Genomic DNA, 18,121 nt, shown 5'->3' on the forward strand with positions numbered 1-18,121 from the left:
CGAATATTAGTTACCGCCTCGTGACATCATCGATCCGAGAGAAACTTGCAATCGAGTGTGACCTGTCAAGATTAGAGGAAACAAAAAAACATTTTTGAACAACTCAATACGAAACGAATTTCTTTCATAATTTAAAAAGATTGTCAAAATTTGAGCCCTCATTAATTTTATTTCTTCGACTTGTTGTCAAAATGTAATAATTTAATAATTTAAATAAAATTCAATAATTTAATAATAGACTTAATAGATTAAAGAATTTATAATATTACATTTCTCCGGAAATAGGTTTATTGAAGTCAAATGAGAAATTGTATGGCGCGTAACGTGAAAAGTAATTAGATATTATTTTTAATAGAAAGTGGAACTTTTAATTTAATTAAAAATAAATTTGAAATGAAAATATTGAAAGAAATTTGGTAAAAAGATCGTGGAGAGTTTATTTCCTCTTTTTTCGTGTATAGACTGCTTGAATTCTAGACGAGGGGCTTTACGTCAATTCGTTTTCATGCAAGAAAATAATCCAGCATCGATAAAATAGTTCCGCCGATATCTCATGCCCGAAGACAAGCGTAGCGAATCCGCGATGCATTCGACGGTACGAAATTAACGTGGAACGCTAATCCGTCTTTATACCGTTGTGCGACGACAAGCGAGGAACTAAGGACGGTAACATCGTTTCCGACAATTATACATGCGCACCTGACGGAATTAATTTACCCACATACACACAAATCCGTCTCGCAATTTCACGAAACGGACTGCAACGACAGAGATAGACACGCGGAAACGCTACTGTCGATATTCTACGATGTCGTACTTTAGAATCAGCGCGTTGCAGAATATTTACTCTACTCGTTTATGCGATACTCAAATCTCGACTTGTGTGTGCGCACGCGAAATTTCCGCAACAGTTGCAAAATTCATTATCTTATAATATAAATAATGTGTAGAAGAATCTCTCAGAGCTTGAGTTAAGATATTACAAATTTTACACAGGACAGTTTATTATATTTTCTACTAATATAATATTGCATATGAATTTCTAAATTGAAATACATATATCATTTTGAAGGAAGATATATGTATATATATATCCAAATTTTTTAAATTTGTTTGTCAGATATGACAGGGTGAGCTCAAACTTTCCGTCCAGACTGAGATTTTATAGGAAATTTAATTCTGAAGAATATTTTCAAAAAGCTCTACTATTGATAGCCGAAAAAATATTTTGTACATTTGAAATTTGTTATTTCAAAACTATGGAACGTATTATAATCATTTTGGTCTCATTGGAAAGATAATTCAATTTTTGTTTCGATACTTTTTGTTAAAAAACATGTCTCCCTGAAATTAAATTAATGTAAAAATATATAAAATAACCACGATTTCGAGGTTTTTGGGTACTAACTTTTGAAGGAAACATTTTTTGATCCATGTTTATAGGAAAAGTGTTTATTCAGAATTAAATTTCCTATAAAATCTCAAAGTCTGGTCGGGACATTTAGACCCACCATGTAGAAGCTTTTATTGTGTCATGGGATTATATCATTATTTGTAAGCAAAAGAACGGAAATATTATATAGATATAGAAGATTTATCTCTCTTTATTTCGACAATACAATATCTCGTTCAGATATCATTTTAACTGTCAGTTCTGTCCATTAAATCGAAAACGCGATAAATTATAATTTAATTGACAGAGATATCGGCGATGATTGGTGACTCGCTACAAGTGAATCCATACGATGCTTGACAAATTATAGTTTTAATTTTTAGCCGTTTCGTCCTGATTGACTCATTACATTTAACATATTTAAAGTTCATAATTATGTTTACTTACGTTCGAGTATCGCATTTATATTTCATCGCTTTAGTCAACCACGCGCAATTACTCTTCATAAAGCTCCTTTCGCATAATACTGTCGAAAAAAATAAACGTCGCAGCGTCGTTGCGTTTTTCTCGATATCGACGCGTTCAAATACACGTAAAGATCGATCACGCGATCCGTCAAACGCCACTTAACGCGCCGATTGACAGCCGATGCGGAACTTTTGAAAACATCGACGATCCCGCAAATTCCGCGCGGCTCGTTCGCGTGCGTGCGTGCGAGCGAGCGAACGAACCAACGTTACGTTACGTTCGTATGCATTATGTCTTCATCTTATGCACGGCACGCAGGGCCCCAAGGCGAGAAAGGAGAAGTGGGCCCGACGGGACCGCCCGGTCTACCCGGCGAGAAGGGTGCTCGGGGAAAGCCAGGGAAGAGGGTAAGCTTCAGCGAGGTCCTCCGACCGCCGACGATCGTCGACCAAAGCAACTCCATACTATCCGTCCGTCCATCCATCTATCTATCCATCTATTCATCCGACCAATCCCGTTATCCGTTGATTGAATCCGAACGTGCAGGAGAAGCAGAAAGAAATTTAAAAAAAAAAAAGGAAAGATGGTTCTCGTTCAATCTGTCCCTCGATATCCTGTATCCCCTTGACCCCCGTTATCCCATTGCGTCCTGCCTCCTGCATGCTGTGTGCAAGCCTTGCATGATAGAAAAATGTATATATATATATGTATATATATATATACATATATACATTCATACGGACGTTGATAACCGCATGTCTCTTGACTTGAATGTATCCACTATCTGGATCTCTTATGAGCATGATGTAATCGTAGCTTTCTTCCGTGAAATCTAGTCTGCTCCTATACCGTGTCACATGCCTTTCCAGTATATATAATATACATAGACACGGGTTTACAGTCAACGTCGTTCCCGTATTTTGACGCGCGGTCCCTGATTTGATATTTCTGTGTGATTATGTCGTCTTTAATTTCGCGTTTTAATTAGAGAAGCGCTTCTCGCATCATTCAATATTCATATTCCGATTTTATCACATTTCGTTTATTTGCTATGTAAAACATATATCAATTTTTGAGAATATTAATCAATTTTAATTTAAAGAATATCAATCGCGAGAATTTCTTTTTAAATTTCTATTTTTTTTTTTTTTTTTATATATACTAATGGGAAAGAAATAGAATGAAAGAGATAGATTTCATTTTTTAACAATTATATTGACAAAAATAGACTTTGAATTAAAATTACTTTCCATTCTTCTGAAAATTTCAATCATCAATCTTTTATTTTTTATTATTATTTTTTTTTTTATTGATTAAATAACTCTCTCCGCAGTTCCGAAGAATAATACCGTAATTCTCCCTTTTGCGTTCTTTTTGTCTCTTTTCTTGCCGCCTTCTTGGTTTCTTTTGCCCTACTTTCGAGCATCGCTGACGTCTCGCGCTTTCCCACGGAATATTAGATTTTGTAATCCCAAGATCTCTCTCTTTTTAGTCGCGAAAACGAGCGACTTGGTCGCGCTGTGAAACGCTTCGACCGCGCGCGTGCACGGCACTCCTCACGCAGTCACGCGAGCATGAGCACGTATATATATCACGCCGTCACACTTGCATCGTCGAATAAGCTGCAGTTGAACAGCATCATCACCGGGATGGTTACGGGCCGAGGGAAGTTCCTTCGTCGTGAAGCGATTTGTAATCTCACTTTCGAATGTTTACATTCCTGTCGGAATATCAATATAAACACGACAATAAAAAAAAGAAAAAAATTCAGATTAATATCTTCTATTAAGATTGAGACAGTTTCAACATATCGTATCATAAATCTAATTGGTCGATTAATTGTTTATCCCTTAGATCATTACTTGTGAGTTCGAATAAGCAAAGCAATGTCAGCAAAAAAAAACAATGGATGTCACATGCGCATCCATATATTTAAATTCTATAGAATCACAAATAAAATTGATAAATAAAATCAAATTCAGAAAAACAATACATAGAACATCAAATTGAAAATTGATAAATTGCTTCGAAAATATTGGCTACGAATATATTTTACACGCAGATGTTATTTATATTCAAAAAAAAAACGTTGTTACGCGGCTGTTACCTTTGTTGCCATTTAATTCGTGAAATTGCATATATTTCCTACGCATTCGATATTTTTTTACGCTTTTGTGTCGGAACTTTTCTCGCGCGCTCGTGTCCGTTCTCGGAATTGCATACCTCGAGCGATTGTCGGGACTCGTCTCATAAAAAAATAAAAAAAGGAAAAAAATAAATAAATAGTAATAGCAAAAGGAGAATAACGAAATAGCAGGCAGGAAAATCGAAAGTAGATAGGAAAAAGAAAAGAAAAAAAAAAAAACGTTGGTGGCAGCAAATAACACGTACGGATATTGTGGTATCCGAGGCTTCTCCTCGGTTCTCTTCCCTAACTTTCTCTCGTTGTGTTTTTTACCCTTTACTCCCTTCCAACACGCGCGAGACGTCGAGACGTTGATCGTCTCCGCGCTCGCACGCAGCATCACCGGCAACCGCAGGCTGTGTGAACCCGGGTTGGCAAGCGAGCAAGCAGAGGGTGGTGGGCTTAAGCGCTCTCTCCTTCCGGCCGAATTACACGCGCCTAACATCCGTAAACTACTGCTTGGCGTGCGACTATACCACTCTTTCGGGTCCACCGTAAGTATACTCGTAGTTCTGCCGAGTGATCGTGACTCTCTAGGCGGCTAACTGCAAACGGCGATCTGCACGTGCGCATCCATTCATAGGCGTTCGCGAATCATGTCACGGCATTAGTTGACACGGTTAGTGTCTATCAAAAATATGAAGATTGTATAATTTTAATTATATATGCATGAACTATGTGTCAAATATTTTGTTATAGTTGCCTTGTTAAGTGACTCTATATTGACGATACATGTAATTTCCTACACGCTCGTGGTTCGACCGTAAATTAATGAGACACGTCAGCCTGATTTTGCCGGTCGCCAGCGACCACCGTGACATTTAATGTGTTTGAAATTGTTAACTGAAACTCTTGACTGAATATAATTTTATCGATGCAATTTTGATTATAAGAAACATAAATTTTTTTAGATTTATTTTTTTCATATAGAAATGTGATTGTTTTAACATAGTTTTATTAGTTTCAGTGAGGCAAAAATTTAATATAAAATTTAATATTTAATATTTCAGAAATGTAATTAAATATAATTTAATATTTTCGGAAATATTACTAATAGAAATAAAAAAAAAAAAATTAGATAGTCTGTCATGGTTTAACAAAAAATTTAATTCCATACGGTTGCTTTTACTTTTTATTATTATTATTATCGTACGTCTGTCAGTATTTTATATATTATATTAACATTTTACAATATATGAAGAGAGAAAGAGAAAATCAGTATATTTCTTAAATAGTTGATTTATTCGAAGAAGCTTTCAATTATTTGAAAGAAAAAATTTTTCATAAGAAAATAAATTACACTTGCACAAAAAGTACGATTCTATCAAATGATTTTTTTCCTTCTGAAATTTTATATAGAGTAACGATATTAATTTTTAAACATGCTAAATATGAAGTAACACCTGAAATTAGCCAATTTACGAGCAAAAAGAGTACTTTATTCCATTTAGAAATTATTAAAAAAATTCTATGTGCTTTGAATATATTTTATTTTTGCGAATTTACATTGAGCGGTTTTTTTTGCAACGAGATACTTAGCGATCGGGAAATACTTTTGATGGCAAAATTTATGATGTGAAATATTTAAAACGCGACAGAATTTAGTCTAATGCGTGAAAAAACGAATATCTCCGTGCGTTTCGCAACTTTTGATAGAAAAATATATTCAATGCCTAGAATAAATGGAATTAAGATGCAACTTAAAAATACATGATAAAGTTTAGTAAATTTTTTATTGCGTCAAAAATAAAAAGTAATCTCATATATTTTTTATTCCATAAAAATAAGTTTTTTTTTTTTTTTCTTGAAGAGAATGTTCTTGAGATAAATACATTTTTTTTATTGTTGATTCCCACGAACCAATGAAAATTTATAATAAAGGAAATTAAATGCAAAATCAACGCGATCTTGTAACGCGACAGGGCCAATTGCAAATGCAGTAAGTTTGGCGCGCTGAGAATTACCCTTCGGAGCAACTTTGACGGTCGAACCGCGACGTTAAACTCGCGGATATACATGTCCGCCAGCGATACTTACCTCTGACTCATCGAACCGTAAAATTCGCCATTCGACCACGAAGCAAACTCGCTCGCAACTTCGCCCTGTCCGCTCCATTTGCCTCTCTAACGAGACGCGGACTCGGGATTTGGATGCGCTGCGTGCGTCCCGATTGCAAAGCCGCGGCCAAGTGTACACTTAACTACTGTCAACGTATATATAGGGTGCTCTAAAACTTATCCAAACACATTTTAAAGACGGACAATTTGCGATGTCGATTTTTTTCTGAAAAATCAAAACTTTTTATCCTTATAAAATAAATCTTTAGTTTATTTTTTATTTATTTTAAATTGAGTTTGGAAAAAGAAGCTTAATTAAAAATTTTTCTAGTAAGATATTTAATATTAAAAATTTTTCTCAATTTAAGGAGAAAAAAAAATTATACTCTACAATGTGTGTCTAAACATCTGAAAGAGATTTTCGTTGATCATTATACTTGTCGCAATCCTTTTTTGGAGCGATATCGATCGATATTTGACAGTATGTATGTGTGTGTGTGTGTGTGTTTGTACAATTAATTAGTAGAGATCCTCGGCGTGTAGTGTACGTAGCTTGTGTAACTAATTTGTGTTTATGTAGCGAGTAACAACATCCTCACTACTTCTCCCCCGTGTGTCGGTTCGATTCACTAATCACTAATAACCACTACTACCCCTCGGCTTGTTGTTGTGTTGAGGCTCTCGCAACCTTATCAACCGGCGATCGCAAGCGCCTGCAGGCTATCGCGTAAGTATTCCAAATCTGTCAAAGTATGTAGCTTATTCTGTCGCGATCATGACGTCTCTATCTACGCTCGTCTATACGCGCAATATTAATTTTTATGTAATACTTTTTTTCTGTCTGTGTGTCTTATTCCTCATTCGTCTTCTCTCTTTCTCTCTCATAATCAATTTTTCTCATATTTTTCATTAATATAGCATTAAATTTTAATTATTATCTAAATTTAAATAAAGAGCTTTATATTTTATTATGATATTGATTTATTAATCGTATTTCAAAGTGTCTAAATTATAGTGCATAATTTTTTTAATGAATGAAATTGAAAACTTTTTAAAACTGCCAGATATGTCGAAAATTTATGGGATATCTTTTTGCGTTTTGCGAACAAAAAAGAATCCTATTAATCCAGCAGAACTGATTTTACAAATTGTAATTAAAGGTTGTAATTATAATTTATATAAATCACACCACAGATGTTATCAGGAAGCAAGAGAGAGAAAGAGAGAAAGAGAAATACCAGTAGCCTCCAATTTTCTATTAAATTTGAACCCACTAACGAGTCCTTCCTAGTTGCATGAATATTAGTAGTTGTTGTCTACGTCACAAAGTAAACATCGATATTTGTTTAAATCACAAGAGCGTTTAATTGTGTAGTGTAAAAAAAAAAGTAGCTGGACGATCTTGGTTCTGAAAATATCGAACGACAAATCATGCAAACTCGAAATTATGTTGATGACAAAAATGATAAAATTTAATCGATATTCAGTGCCAAAATCGACCGATATTATCGACGTAGATCTCGAGGCATCATCCCATCCTCCTCTCCTTCCTCTCTAAAAGAAGACAGATTAACGCTTCGTTGTAGAAGCAAAGCAAAAATTGACAGCGCACATGGAGGACCTGGTTGGATCTGACCTTGCAGTATCATTGTAGGGTTTCAAGGGTGAGAGCGGTGTGACATTGGCGAGGGGTATTCTCGGCCTACCGGGTCCGAAGGGCGAAAAGGGCGCCAAGGGAGATGCGGGTTTATCAGGTAGATAATACCGTCCTAACGCGGCGGCAAATTGACGGGATAAACGAGAGAATAAGCGCCGAGAGAACGCGTCCGCTCTCTTACCTCGTGGCCAGGATACGGGGACTCTTCGTGGGACTCCTTCCCACGAAGATTCGCCGTTTCCTCGTCCTTCGTACCTTCGGCCGCGCCTCTCCGCTCCGTGCACTCGTGCATGAAAAAATTATGACAATTCGTAAGTTTTTTCATAACGATGGTTAGCAGCACAATAGCCACTTTTTAAACGAATATTTTGCGCGTGGTGGATGATTAATGCTGCTAATCAATTTTTAAATGGATACGCCAAGATATATTTTTTTTTTCCTTTTTGTTAAATTGTATCAGCTTGTATATGTGAGGGAAGTTAACATTTATGACACATCAAAAATTTCTTCTAGAAAGATGAACGCCGCGAATTTCCGACTCGCTTCGCTCCATTTAATTGTCATTAGATTAACGAAATTGCATTTTCATCTACTGATATCTGATATAATTGTATGTAAAAAATAGGATTTTATATTAAAAGATCCTATTCTTTCACCTGATTATACGAACGTATAGGAAATGATGCAAGTGCAATGGACACGCGGGCGTAAGATCAATTTAGAGTTTCCTGTTCAACTTTTAAAGATGTTTAATGGCAAAACGATTCGGAAAGTTCTCTCACGAAACTTGAAAACGACCCAGCGCGTTGGTCTCTGGGAAAAAAAAAATTTGTGGCCGTACCCCCTCCAATCTCTTTCCAATGTAACACTTCGACTTCGTCTTTCGCGAAAAATTTTAATCAAAAGTTAATAACTTTGATTTATGTAATATTAATTCGTTTGTGTATTAAATGGAAGATTTAATTGAATATTCCTTTGTAAAGTGGACCATCACACATACAATATTTATTTATTCATTGTTATATTAATGTTATTGCGTATTTATTGACAAACATTAAAGGATAATCGGCGTGACAGATTTTTGATGAATGCCTTTCATAACGTCAATCAAAGTATCGGCATAGAATGTATGTATAGATATACCAAAGATATTAATTTATTCTCAATATTTCATTGACTGTCACTTTAAAAGCGACATACAAACTAAGCATGAGATTGATTTGTCAATATATACAAAAGAACATCACTCAATCACATTTTTATTTCTATAGACAAAAATGATAAATCCAGTACAGATATATCGAAAGTTGTCTTTCACATCCATCGTTAAAAGTACTTAAGAAGAGAAAACTCGCGCGTGTATATTTAAAGATCCTCGATACTTGGATCGACAATAATAAACATCGAGTGTCTCTCGAGGAAAGTCATTCTTTCGAGACGGGATAAACACACCGGAAGTATTCCCGGCACGAAGAATCACTCGGGGCGAAATGAGAAGTCGAGAAGTAAAGATACGACGAAAGAGGAAGGCGAAGTGGCCAGATAAAGAGGGGGAGGAGGGGGTGTCCTTTCTTGCCACGCGCACGCGTTTACGGAATTGCGAGAATTACATCGATCGCGCGCGCGCAAATTAATCTAACTTCGGCGAGCGAACAACCGGCGTGGTCTCATGGCCGGTAAATTCGCTTTTCAGGGCCCAAGGGAGAGGCGGGGACGCAGGGCTTGCCGGGGCTCAACGGTACCGACGGCGATCCCGGTATTCAAGGACCCCCAGGATTACCGGTAAGTAGGACGCAAATGAGAAATGTTCCCCAAAATCTCCTCGTCTCCCACAGTCTTGCCGATGTAATATTCAGTAGACATTACACGCCACGTGTTTCACAAAGGTGGCGAAAATTTAACATCCCTTTTGTTGTCCGTGCATAACGTTATTAGCGTTTATTTTATGTTATACATATTATATATATATATATATATATATATATATATATATATATATATATTGAATTAAGGAAGAAATTTGATATAGGAAATTAAATTCATGTATATAGCATATTATGTATTATTTGGCCCATATTTTTTGCCGCACAAAGACATTTCTCTCACCCGTCATATTTTTCGTATAAATTATATATTATTATCATAAATTAAATGTACATTGTGTGCGGAATTTATTTAGAATACAAGCGCGAAAGTACGTTGAGAAGTTTCTCGGAATTAAGGGAGAGTGAATCTGTAATATTTTACGTATACCACGCTCGTCTGTCTCTCTTTAGGGAATATCTGGACCCAAAGGTGAAAAGGGTGACTACGGCGACATCGGTCCTCCAGGTCTTATGGGACCTCCGGGTCTACCCGGCCCACCGGTACGTAAATTGCCCGTAAAGTCACGTTTCAACACAATTTCTCTTATCGTATATATTCTGTCTTATGCGATTTTTGTCCGTCGACAGGGCTATCCTGGGATGAAAGGCGAAAAGGGAGAGAAAGGCGAATCGGTGAGTACATTTTTCAATGTTGCTTGCGTTTATCAAATCACATTTCACTACATATTTTGATATTAAAATTGAAATGATAAATGATCTCTCTCAATTTCTTGAATAAAGAATTATATAAAAAAAAAAAGAATAATACAAGAGAACATACATGAAAAAAAAAAAAAATAATATATATATATATATATATAAATAAATAATAAAAGAGAATATAACGAATTTTACACAATGAATTATAGATGATTATACAACACTCTGTAATTTTCAATCACATTTCCATTTTTTTCCATATTTAATGCCATGATATATATCGTATTGAATTGCGTATAGAAAATATGATCTCATAAAAGCAATTTCGCAAAAATTAATTTTATTCGATTAATTTTTTTTAGCAAGATTCTATTATCAAAAAATAATGCCAGTATATCTTTTCTGCTGATCGTTCACGATGAACGCAGCTGCTGTAAATGCTGTACCTTCTCGATATTATCGTATTTTCGTCACAATAAAATCCGCGATAAATACGAAACTGCGGTGTTTTGACGTGTGTTAAACAGAATCTGACGATAGAATAAATTTTCTTTTCATGGCGGGACATCGGCCTTCCACCCATAGAAGTACAAAAAGCTCAGGCGAAGACAGGTATGTGACAGTTTATGTCCAAGATATTTTCGTATCCTTTCATCTTCGATCGTGCAACGAAAGGTGTCGCACGATCGAAGGAAGGATACTCGAAAAAGCTTATGTTTAATACATCGAATAGCGTGTAACGTGATATTAACGCACGTGTAAACTTGTCAAAACGCACGTTTGTTCGCAGGGAGACGGCACGTTCGAGATGAATGCCGGGGAAGTGGTAAGTTATCTCGCGAATAATCTTACGACTTACATTCCAGTTAATGTTTCATGCACGATATGGAAATGTGTCCCATCCATGTGTAAAGAAATATCGTTGAACAATATCGCCTCGCTGCCGTGTTCGAGCCGCTTTTAAATTTTCGACCGCGTCGCTATTGCGGCATCGACTTTATACCCCGCTATGGCCGCGTTTTATGGAGTTATGTAACCCTTTGCGGCGATTTATGGAGATTATAAAGCAATTTTCCCAAAGGGCTATAAAAATTGTTGAGCAAAATCCGTTTGTATTTTCCGCTTTTACGGTTTACGTTTATGGGGATCGGTATTTTTAGAAAATGATGGAAACAATTGTTTCGTTTATCGGTATTTTTAAAAAACAATGCAATTGTTACGATATCATTACATCATATTAATGATAATAATATGATTACGATCAATGTCGTAATAATTGTCATGTATTTAATATACGAAGATTTCAGAATTCAAAATTAAATAAATATTTTATATTATCAATTATATTATTGATTATAAATGTTTTTAATTTGTGGCATTGTCGATATATAGATAATGGGTCCACCTGGACCTCCAGGACCCGCTGGTACTCCCGGACTGCAGGGTCCACCTGGCATCAAGGGTGACAGAGGACACGACGGCGCCAAGGGCGATTCTGTCAGTAACTATTATCTATCTGTTGATTGCATATATCACACATACAATGTTAAAAAAAACAAGTTACGCGATCGAAAATAAGCGAATTCTTTCTCTTTCCGGGGTTGTAAATATCGAATAACAAAATCGACCTATTGCTGTATCGCTTTTTTGAGTACAAAAACAGTGTAAAAACTTTTTAAGTGCATATGTCATATTATTATTGAATCTAAAAAACGTAACCACAAGCTCAGTTATGACAACAATATCGTGTTAGTATTTTTTTTGTTTTTATTAGTTTATCCCATATGCTGTAGTAAATAATAAAAAATTAGTAGCAAGTTAAGTAAGGGAAAAATGCATTCTTCCTGAAATTTTAATTTACTGATATTCTTTTTATCATATATATGAGATTAAAAGTTAAATAATTAAATTGAACGACATATACAGAGATAAGTCAAGGAAAGAACCAGCGAAGAGCAGTAGTAGACGCGCCGTAATTATTCGAGCGCCCTTGGCGAGAAAGATCGCGTTTTGCGATGTGACTTCCGAGGCGTGAAGCTATTCGCGTCGGTGATCTTTGTGAGATGACCTTTTTGCGTGCGCGACACCATCGCGATGCGGGTATACCCGTTCTCACGCGTCGCCCTTTTCTTTTTTCACGTTGCAGGGAGAGAAGGGTGCCAAAGGAGATCCTGGTCCGATGGGACTGCCCGTACGTATTTTCTCTCCAGATTACACACGCACGCACACACGCACACACGCGTAGCCTTAAGCACGCCCTAAACGCGGATGCAGGAAGACGAACGGGACGCGAATATCCGCCGGATATTCTCCGAAAGAGAGTCCCTGTATCCTACAATCCTGTCTTCGCTTTTTCCGTAAAAATCACGATCCGAAAAATTCAACGTATAACGGTCTCATCCCTTTCAGTCCGTTTTAAGTAAACTTTATGCGATTTATGATATATTTCGAAAATAATGAGTCTTATAAAATATTATTATATCCATAAAATAGATATTATTATAAAAATCACGTTTACAAATATAATTAACATATATCTTAAGTGTGCGTGTAGCATTTAAATTTATTTCTTTTATAAATTTAAATTATTTCTTTTATATATTTTTTGCAAAAAAAATTAGAGACTGAAAGGGACTACAAAGTATTGTGGCACGTGGTATAATTAACATGAATAGGACTTTATTGCCAGAACAAAGTAGGTACACACACGAGAAAGAAAGACGGGAAGAGGTGCGTGCGCAAATGTACGAAGGTATACACAATCTCTGCATGATAAAACGATATAAACAATACAAATACAAGCATAGACGTGCTCCGAGCGGTAGCTCCAAGTTGCGACCGCCAATCTGCGCGCGGTATCGCCAAACCGTGCCAAATCGAGATATGCTGATAGGCGGTTTGTCTATCTACTTTCAGGGCCCCATGGGACTGAGGGGAGAGTCCGGAAAACCCGGGGATTCCGGGAAACCTGGCGCCATGGTAAGAACGCGGACCTCCCGCTCCTAACGCCATCGTTACCTGGCGTTACCGCCGCGGAATTCGCTGATAATAAGCCGATAAGTGCGTTTATATTATCGCGCGCGACAGTAGCCCAACGTAGCCTGGCCGGCCGCCTCTCGATCGCCTCTCGAGAGAGCACCTGCCTGCGTGCGTCTTGCGTGTACATACATATATACAACAAGGACTGAAGGAAGAGGGAGCGGTGTGACGGTCATCATCACGAGAGTGGCAATTTGAGAGGAGGCGTAAACATCGCGACTGTCATCGACATGCTTAGATTGTTTAGAATCCGCGCGATGTCCCGGAATCAGCTGCTGGACCCCGCGGATCGGATTCTTTCGCCATCTCCTTCCCCACGAGACGGATTTCAAATACCGTCGATCGATCTCTTCTGCCAGGCCACTGATCACTGCTGTTAAATTCAATGTTAAGGTGTCTCTTAACGTAAAACTCAACACTCTCTAGGGTTTGAGACTCGAGATCCTTACGGCCTCGGCACGTCGAGGTCGCGCGTTTTCTTCGGCATCGAAAAGCGATATATATATATATATATATATATATATATATATATATATATATATCGTTGTACTTCAAGCGTACATATTCTCTGCCCGTTCCGAAAGAATATTCGCTCACATCTATCCACGCGCGACTTCGTCGTCGCTTCGCTCGAGAACGAAGCGTACAAGTCGAATATAAATCTCCTCTAGCTTGCGATCGTAAATTTCCGCAACATTTACACACGCGGAGTGTAAATTCGTCGCGATTCGAGCGATTTAAATCGCGCCGATGTCTAACGATGATGAAGACTACAGGAATGCGGAAGAAACGTCTTCCAGTGTGTTAAAATTTCCTCGAGATTGATCGTAAGTGAGAATCGCGTCAATTGGATCGATGAGCTATACAGGATGTTCGATGATTTCTCAAAAATATTTTAGGAAAGGCGCATTCCCCTCTCCTCTCTGTGATGAATTTGGGAAAATTTTTATTATTATTTTCCTCCGTAAATTTAAATCGCACATTTTGAAATTATCGATTATAAATTTTTGATTCCAATTCTTTTCTAGAATATCATTCTGTAAATCTGACACATCCTGTATATCTGATATCGCGTATAACAGAGCCGCTTATTTTACAAAAGGCTCCTAATAAATCAGATTTGAGAAAATAATGAATTTAACGATTAATTCTTAAGCGCAAAAAGATCGTGATGCCGCGTGTATCTATTTTAATGATATACTTGAAATATACTTTCAAAATAAATTGCTCGCTCTCGATCACACATTACGCGTATCACACACCACCATCCGTCCTCTTAATTTACTCTACGTATCGGCCAATAGTGAGAGCCGATTGCGCCGATCGAGAACAGATTCTCGATCACAAGCGCAGGTATACTTAGAGAGTTTGGTAGATCTAACAATAAGAAAGATAAACTGTCACCATCCCGCTAAATTTTGTATCATCGGCGTATATTGAAAAGACGTACGGATTCCATTCTCCCCCGAAATGAGTCATTAGCGTAAGAAGAACTCCTTTATCTTATCGAATAAAACGTAAAGCCAACGCTTTAATTATCGCACTATTTATAGTAATAAAGTAGGGTATATGATGTCATTTTACATTACGAATCATGCGTGCATCATATGAAATATTAGTAAACATTCTTCGGTAATTATGCGATATTTTATTTTTGAATTGTATTCTAGAAATTTGCATAGATTTACATAAAACCTCAGGAGTGTCCTTTTTCCGATCCGATTAAAAGTTTGTTTAGAATAAAATATGTTTCTTGAATAAAAAAAAAAAAAATTAAATTAAAAGTTAAATGTGTGAAGGCGTAATTATATTGATCAAGAAACGTGTATCGAAAGTTGAAAGTTTAATTTTCGTCTAAATTGACTTAGCAAGCCTTGAGAAACAATTTTCAGCCTGTCCCTTTGTCTGGCAAAATCCACTTTTCCGTTGTGCCTCTCCTGAGAATAATTCAGTCGGCTTGTACTTAACGAAAGCTCGCTCTCGCAGCATCGCCGGCGCCTAATAATAACCCAGCCATTTATCATGATTCCTCTTCGTTCTACATTTCTTCGTAGTATTCCAGTCGCATTTCATGAACCATCAAGTATTCCGTACGGGAACGTAACGTCGGGAGAATTCCATAAGACATATTAATAGGAAAAAAAAAAAATAGAAGAGGGAATAAAATTAAGATGCCTGATCGAAAAAGAAAAAAAAAAACAACGCACTGCTCGTATTAAATAATCGTATTAAATTATGACGTCGAAGGCGAGAAATCAGGACATTTTTCCGCGATAAATTACGATAAATAAAAATGAAATTACATCATACACATATATATCGCAATAAAAACTTTAGTGATTTACTTGATAATATCAGCGTGGTTTTATCAGGAGAAATCTCGGTGACGTTTGCGATTTGCTGCTCGAGATCCAAACGCGCGTCTCAGTAAAAAGAAAAGAAATAAAAAAACTATTTTGATAATTAAATTCGCTAAAAGCGGCTTTTCTCTTGCGCAGAACAGCTGGATGTGTTTTAAATCATTGCATAAAGCGCTTGCATAAAGCTTGCATAAAGAAGCAGCAGCTAAAAAGAAAGAGAGAAAACGGGAAGAAAGGTAGTGTATTCGGCCACTTATATTCGGCAAGACCTTTTATGAGAGTCGTGGGAAACGTTGGTGATATTGCGCACGAACATCGGTCGCGAGGAAATTTCGCGTTCGGCGAACAGTAGTAGAATCGTTTCCGTGGCTGGCCGCCGCGAATAACAAGTAGGAGAAAATACCCATCTCTCTTTCTCTCTCTTTCTTTCTCACGTCTGCTCTTTCGGCTTTTTCGCCACTATCCCGTCGGGTGTGCTAAAATGCAGTATCGATAGTTTGCGATATTGTCCTGTGGAACTTTGATAAAGCTGTGAGAAACACGATATGACGTTTCTAATCAATAAAAAAGTCGGCGCGACATTCTTGTCGGTGATAAATTAGCCGTCAACTAAATGTTCATACAATGCGTCTATGATAGTCGATAACTTTGGCGAGCGTTCCTCGGCGATAAAGTTAAATAAATCTCAAGCTAACAAGCTTTTCAAGAATATTTTGCACATGCTGGAAAATCCGGAAGAATCTCGATATCGTAAAATACATGTAAGATGTAATTACTGGTAGAGATAATTACTTGGCCTATATAAGAATCTTATCCGAAGTACAACGAGATGCCGATAGCGAAGCATCTTGAAAGATGATCTCAATATCTAGGAAAGGTATTATTCATTGTGGAGGATAGACGAAATCTTATTATATACATATGATACAGAAATTAATTCGAGTAACGCAAAAGAAATGTTAAAATTCTAATATAAAAAAGACTCCCCAATAAAGCTAAAATTATTTAAGTAGAATTTTCAAGAATTGTTAATAACTAATTTTTTGAAAAAAAAAAAAAATCATCTAAAAAAATACGATTGTATTTACGTCAAATTTAACTTCACGCGTCTATCCTCGACATCTGAAAATACAGAACAAAAAGAGAATGTACAGTGTAGAATATAACGATGTGTAACGGTAATTTCGCCGCGCGCCGTCACAATCGATGTATCGTCTATTACGGATTACGAGCGACGCTAACACACTTCTAACCCTTGTGTGTGTGTACACTTCAAAACAATAAATTAAATATAGTCTAAGAGGATAACTGGATGGGAGAGCGTGAACGAAGCTCCGTCAACGACAACTCTATTTGATGACAATGACTCTCCAATGCGTGTAAAGTGTATGACGCATCCCACACATACACATATGCATAAACGTACACATGTACACAAACGTACATCGTATATGTATACAAACGCTCATGTATACTCTCGGGAATATACATACATAAACATAAACACGAAGGGACGTATGCGTGGCGAGAAACGCGTGAGGAACGTGGTCGCGTTTTAATGCGTAAATAAATCGATGATATGTATATAAATATACGAGGCGCTTGTCTCGAGCCTGTCGACAAAAAAAGTTTCTTCACGACGCTAGAACAAATTGAATTTTATTTTTACTAAATGCAATTCTTTGCTGGCGAACATTTCTCTCTTTCTCGATATTGATGAGATAATCGAATGCAAATCCATAATATCTGCAATAATTCGATCTTACGAAGCAAGGAGATCTACAGTTTTCTTAATGCCCCGTTTCGATATACTCCCGTCTTCGGGGAAATTTCGGTGAAACGAGATAAAAGTATCCATTCGTTTCAGCGGGTAGAATCCGAAAGTTTTGTCGACAAAACTCGGGAACTCGCCTTGTATACCCATTTGTATGTGTATGTCTGTAAATGTTAAGTACAAGTAAAAAGTCCATATGTACACGTAACTGCGTGTCGTATGCAGATATATACACATAGACAGTCATCCATTGTATACCGAAAGCCCTCTTTGTTGCGAACTTATTGAGGAATTTAAAATGGATTCTTTTTTCCTGACAAAGATTTGACGAAAATCTAATTACGAGACAAGTTTCTTGACATCAGCGCTTAAAGAGTTTTCTCCGATTGACTTTAAGAGTGTATAAATAGCAACAGCTAATTTTTCCGATAATTTCAAATGAGTTTTGCTTAAATGAAAATGTAATTTAAACTTTACTTGTCAAATATTTGATCAAATTTTCGCCGAAGGTTGAAAGTTCGGGGAAGAGTCTATAACGAGGGAGATGTTCGATAATCATAAGACGACACTCTGTGTGTATATATTATATATGTAGTATATATATACATACAACACACACACACACACACAATAAATCCAGACACGTTTGTCTGCGTGCGTTAA

General features: G+C 36.8%; 1 protein-coding gene across 11 annotated transcripts in view; it reads left to right on the forward strand.

Annotated features, from left to right (window-relative positions):
* Positions 1-18,121, forward strand: part of LOC126853649 (collagen alpha chain CG42342-like) — a 135,267-nt gene that overhangs the window by 108,637 nt on the left and 8,509 nt on the right. For 10 of the 11 annotated variants that reach the window (XM_050599544.1, XM_050599548.1, XM_050599542.1 and 7 more), the window contains 10 exons: positions 2,180-2,268; positions 7,758-7,857; positions 9,454-9,542; positions 10,037-10,126; positions 10,214-10,258; positions 10,871-10,897; positions 11,076-11,111; positions 11,678-11,782; positions 12,432-12,476; positions 13,202-13,264. In XM_050599544.1, coding sequence (XP_050455501.1) covers positions 2,180-2,268; positions 7,758-7,857; positions 9,454-9,542; positions 10,037-10,126; positions 10,214-10,258; positions 10,871-10,897; positions 11,076-11,111; positions 11,678-11,782; positions 12,432-12,476; positions 13,202-13,264 — 689 coding nt within the window. The remainder of the gene's footprint in view (positions 1-2,179; positions 2,269-7,757; positions 7,858-9,453; positions 9,543-10,036; positions 10,127-10,213; positions 10,259-10,870; positions 10,898-11,075; positions 11,112-11,677; positions 11,783-12,431; positions 12,477-13,201; positions 13,265-18,121) is intronic. The other variant, XM_050599552.1, reaches the window with a different exon arrangement.

This window comes from Cataglyphis hispanica, chromosome 12, assembly GCF_021464435.1.
Source record: "Cataglyphis hispanica isolate Lineage 1 chromosome 12, ULB_Chis1_1.0, whole genome shotgun sequence".
NCBI lineage: Eukaryota > Metazoa > Arthropoda > Insecta > Hymenoptera > Formicidae > Cataglyphis > Cataglyphis hispanica.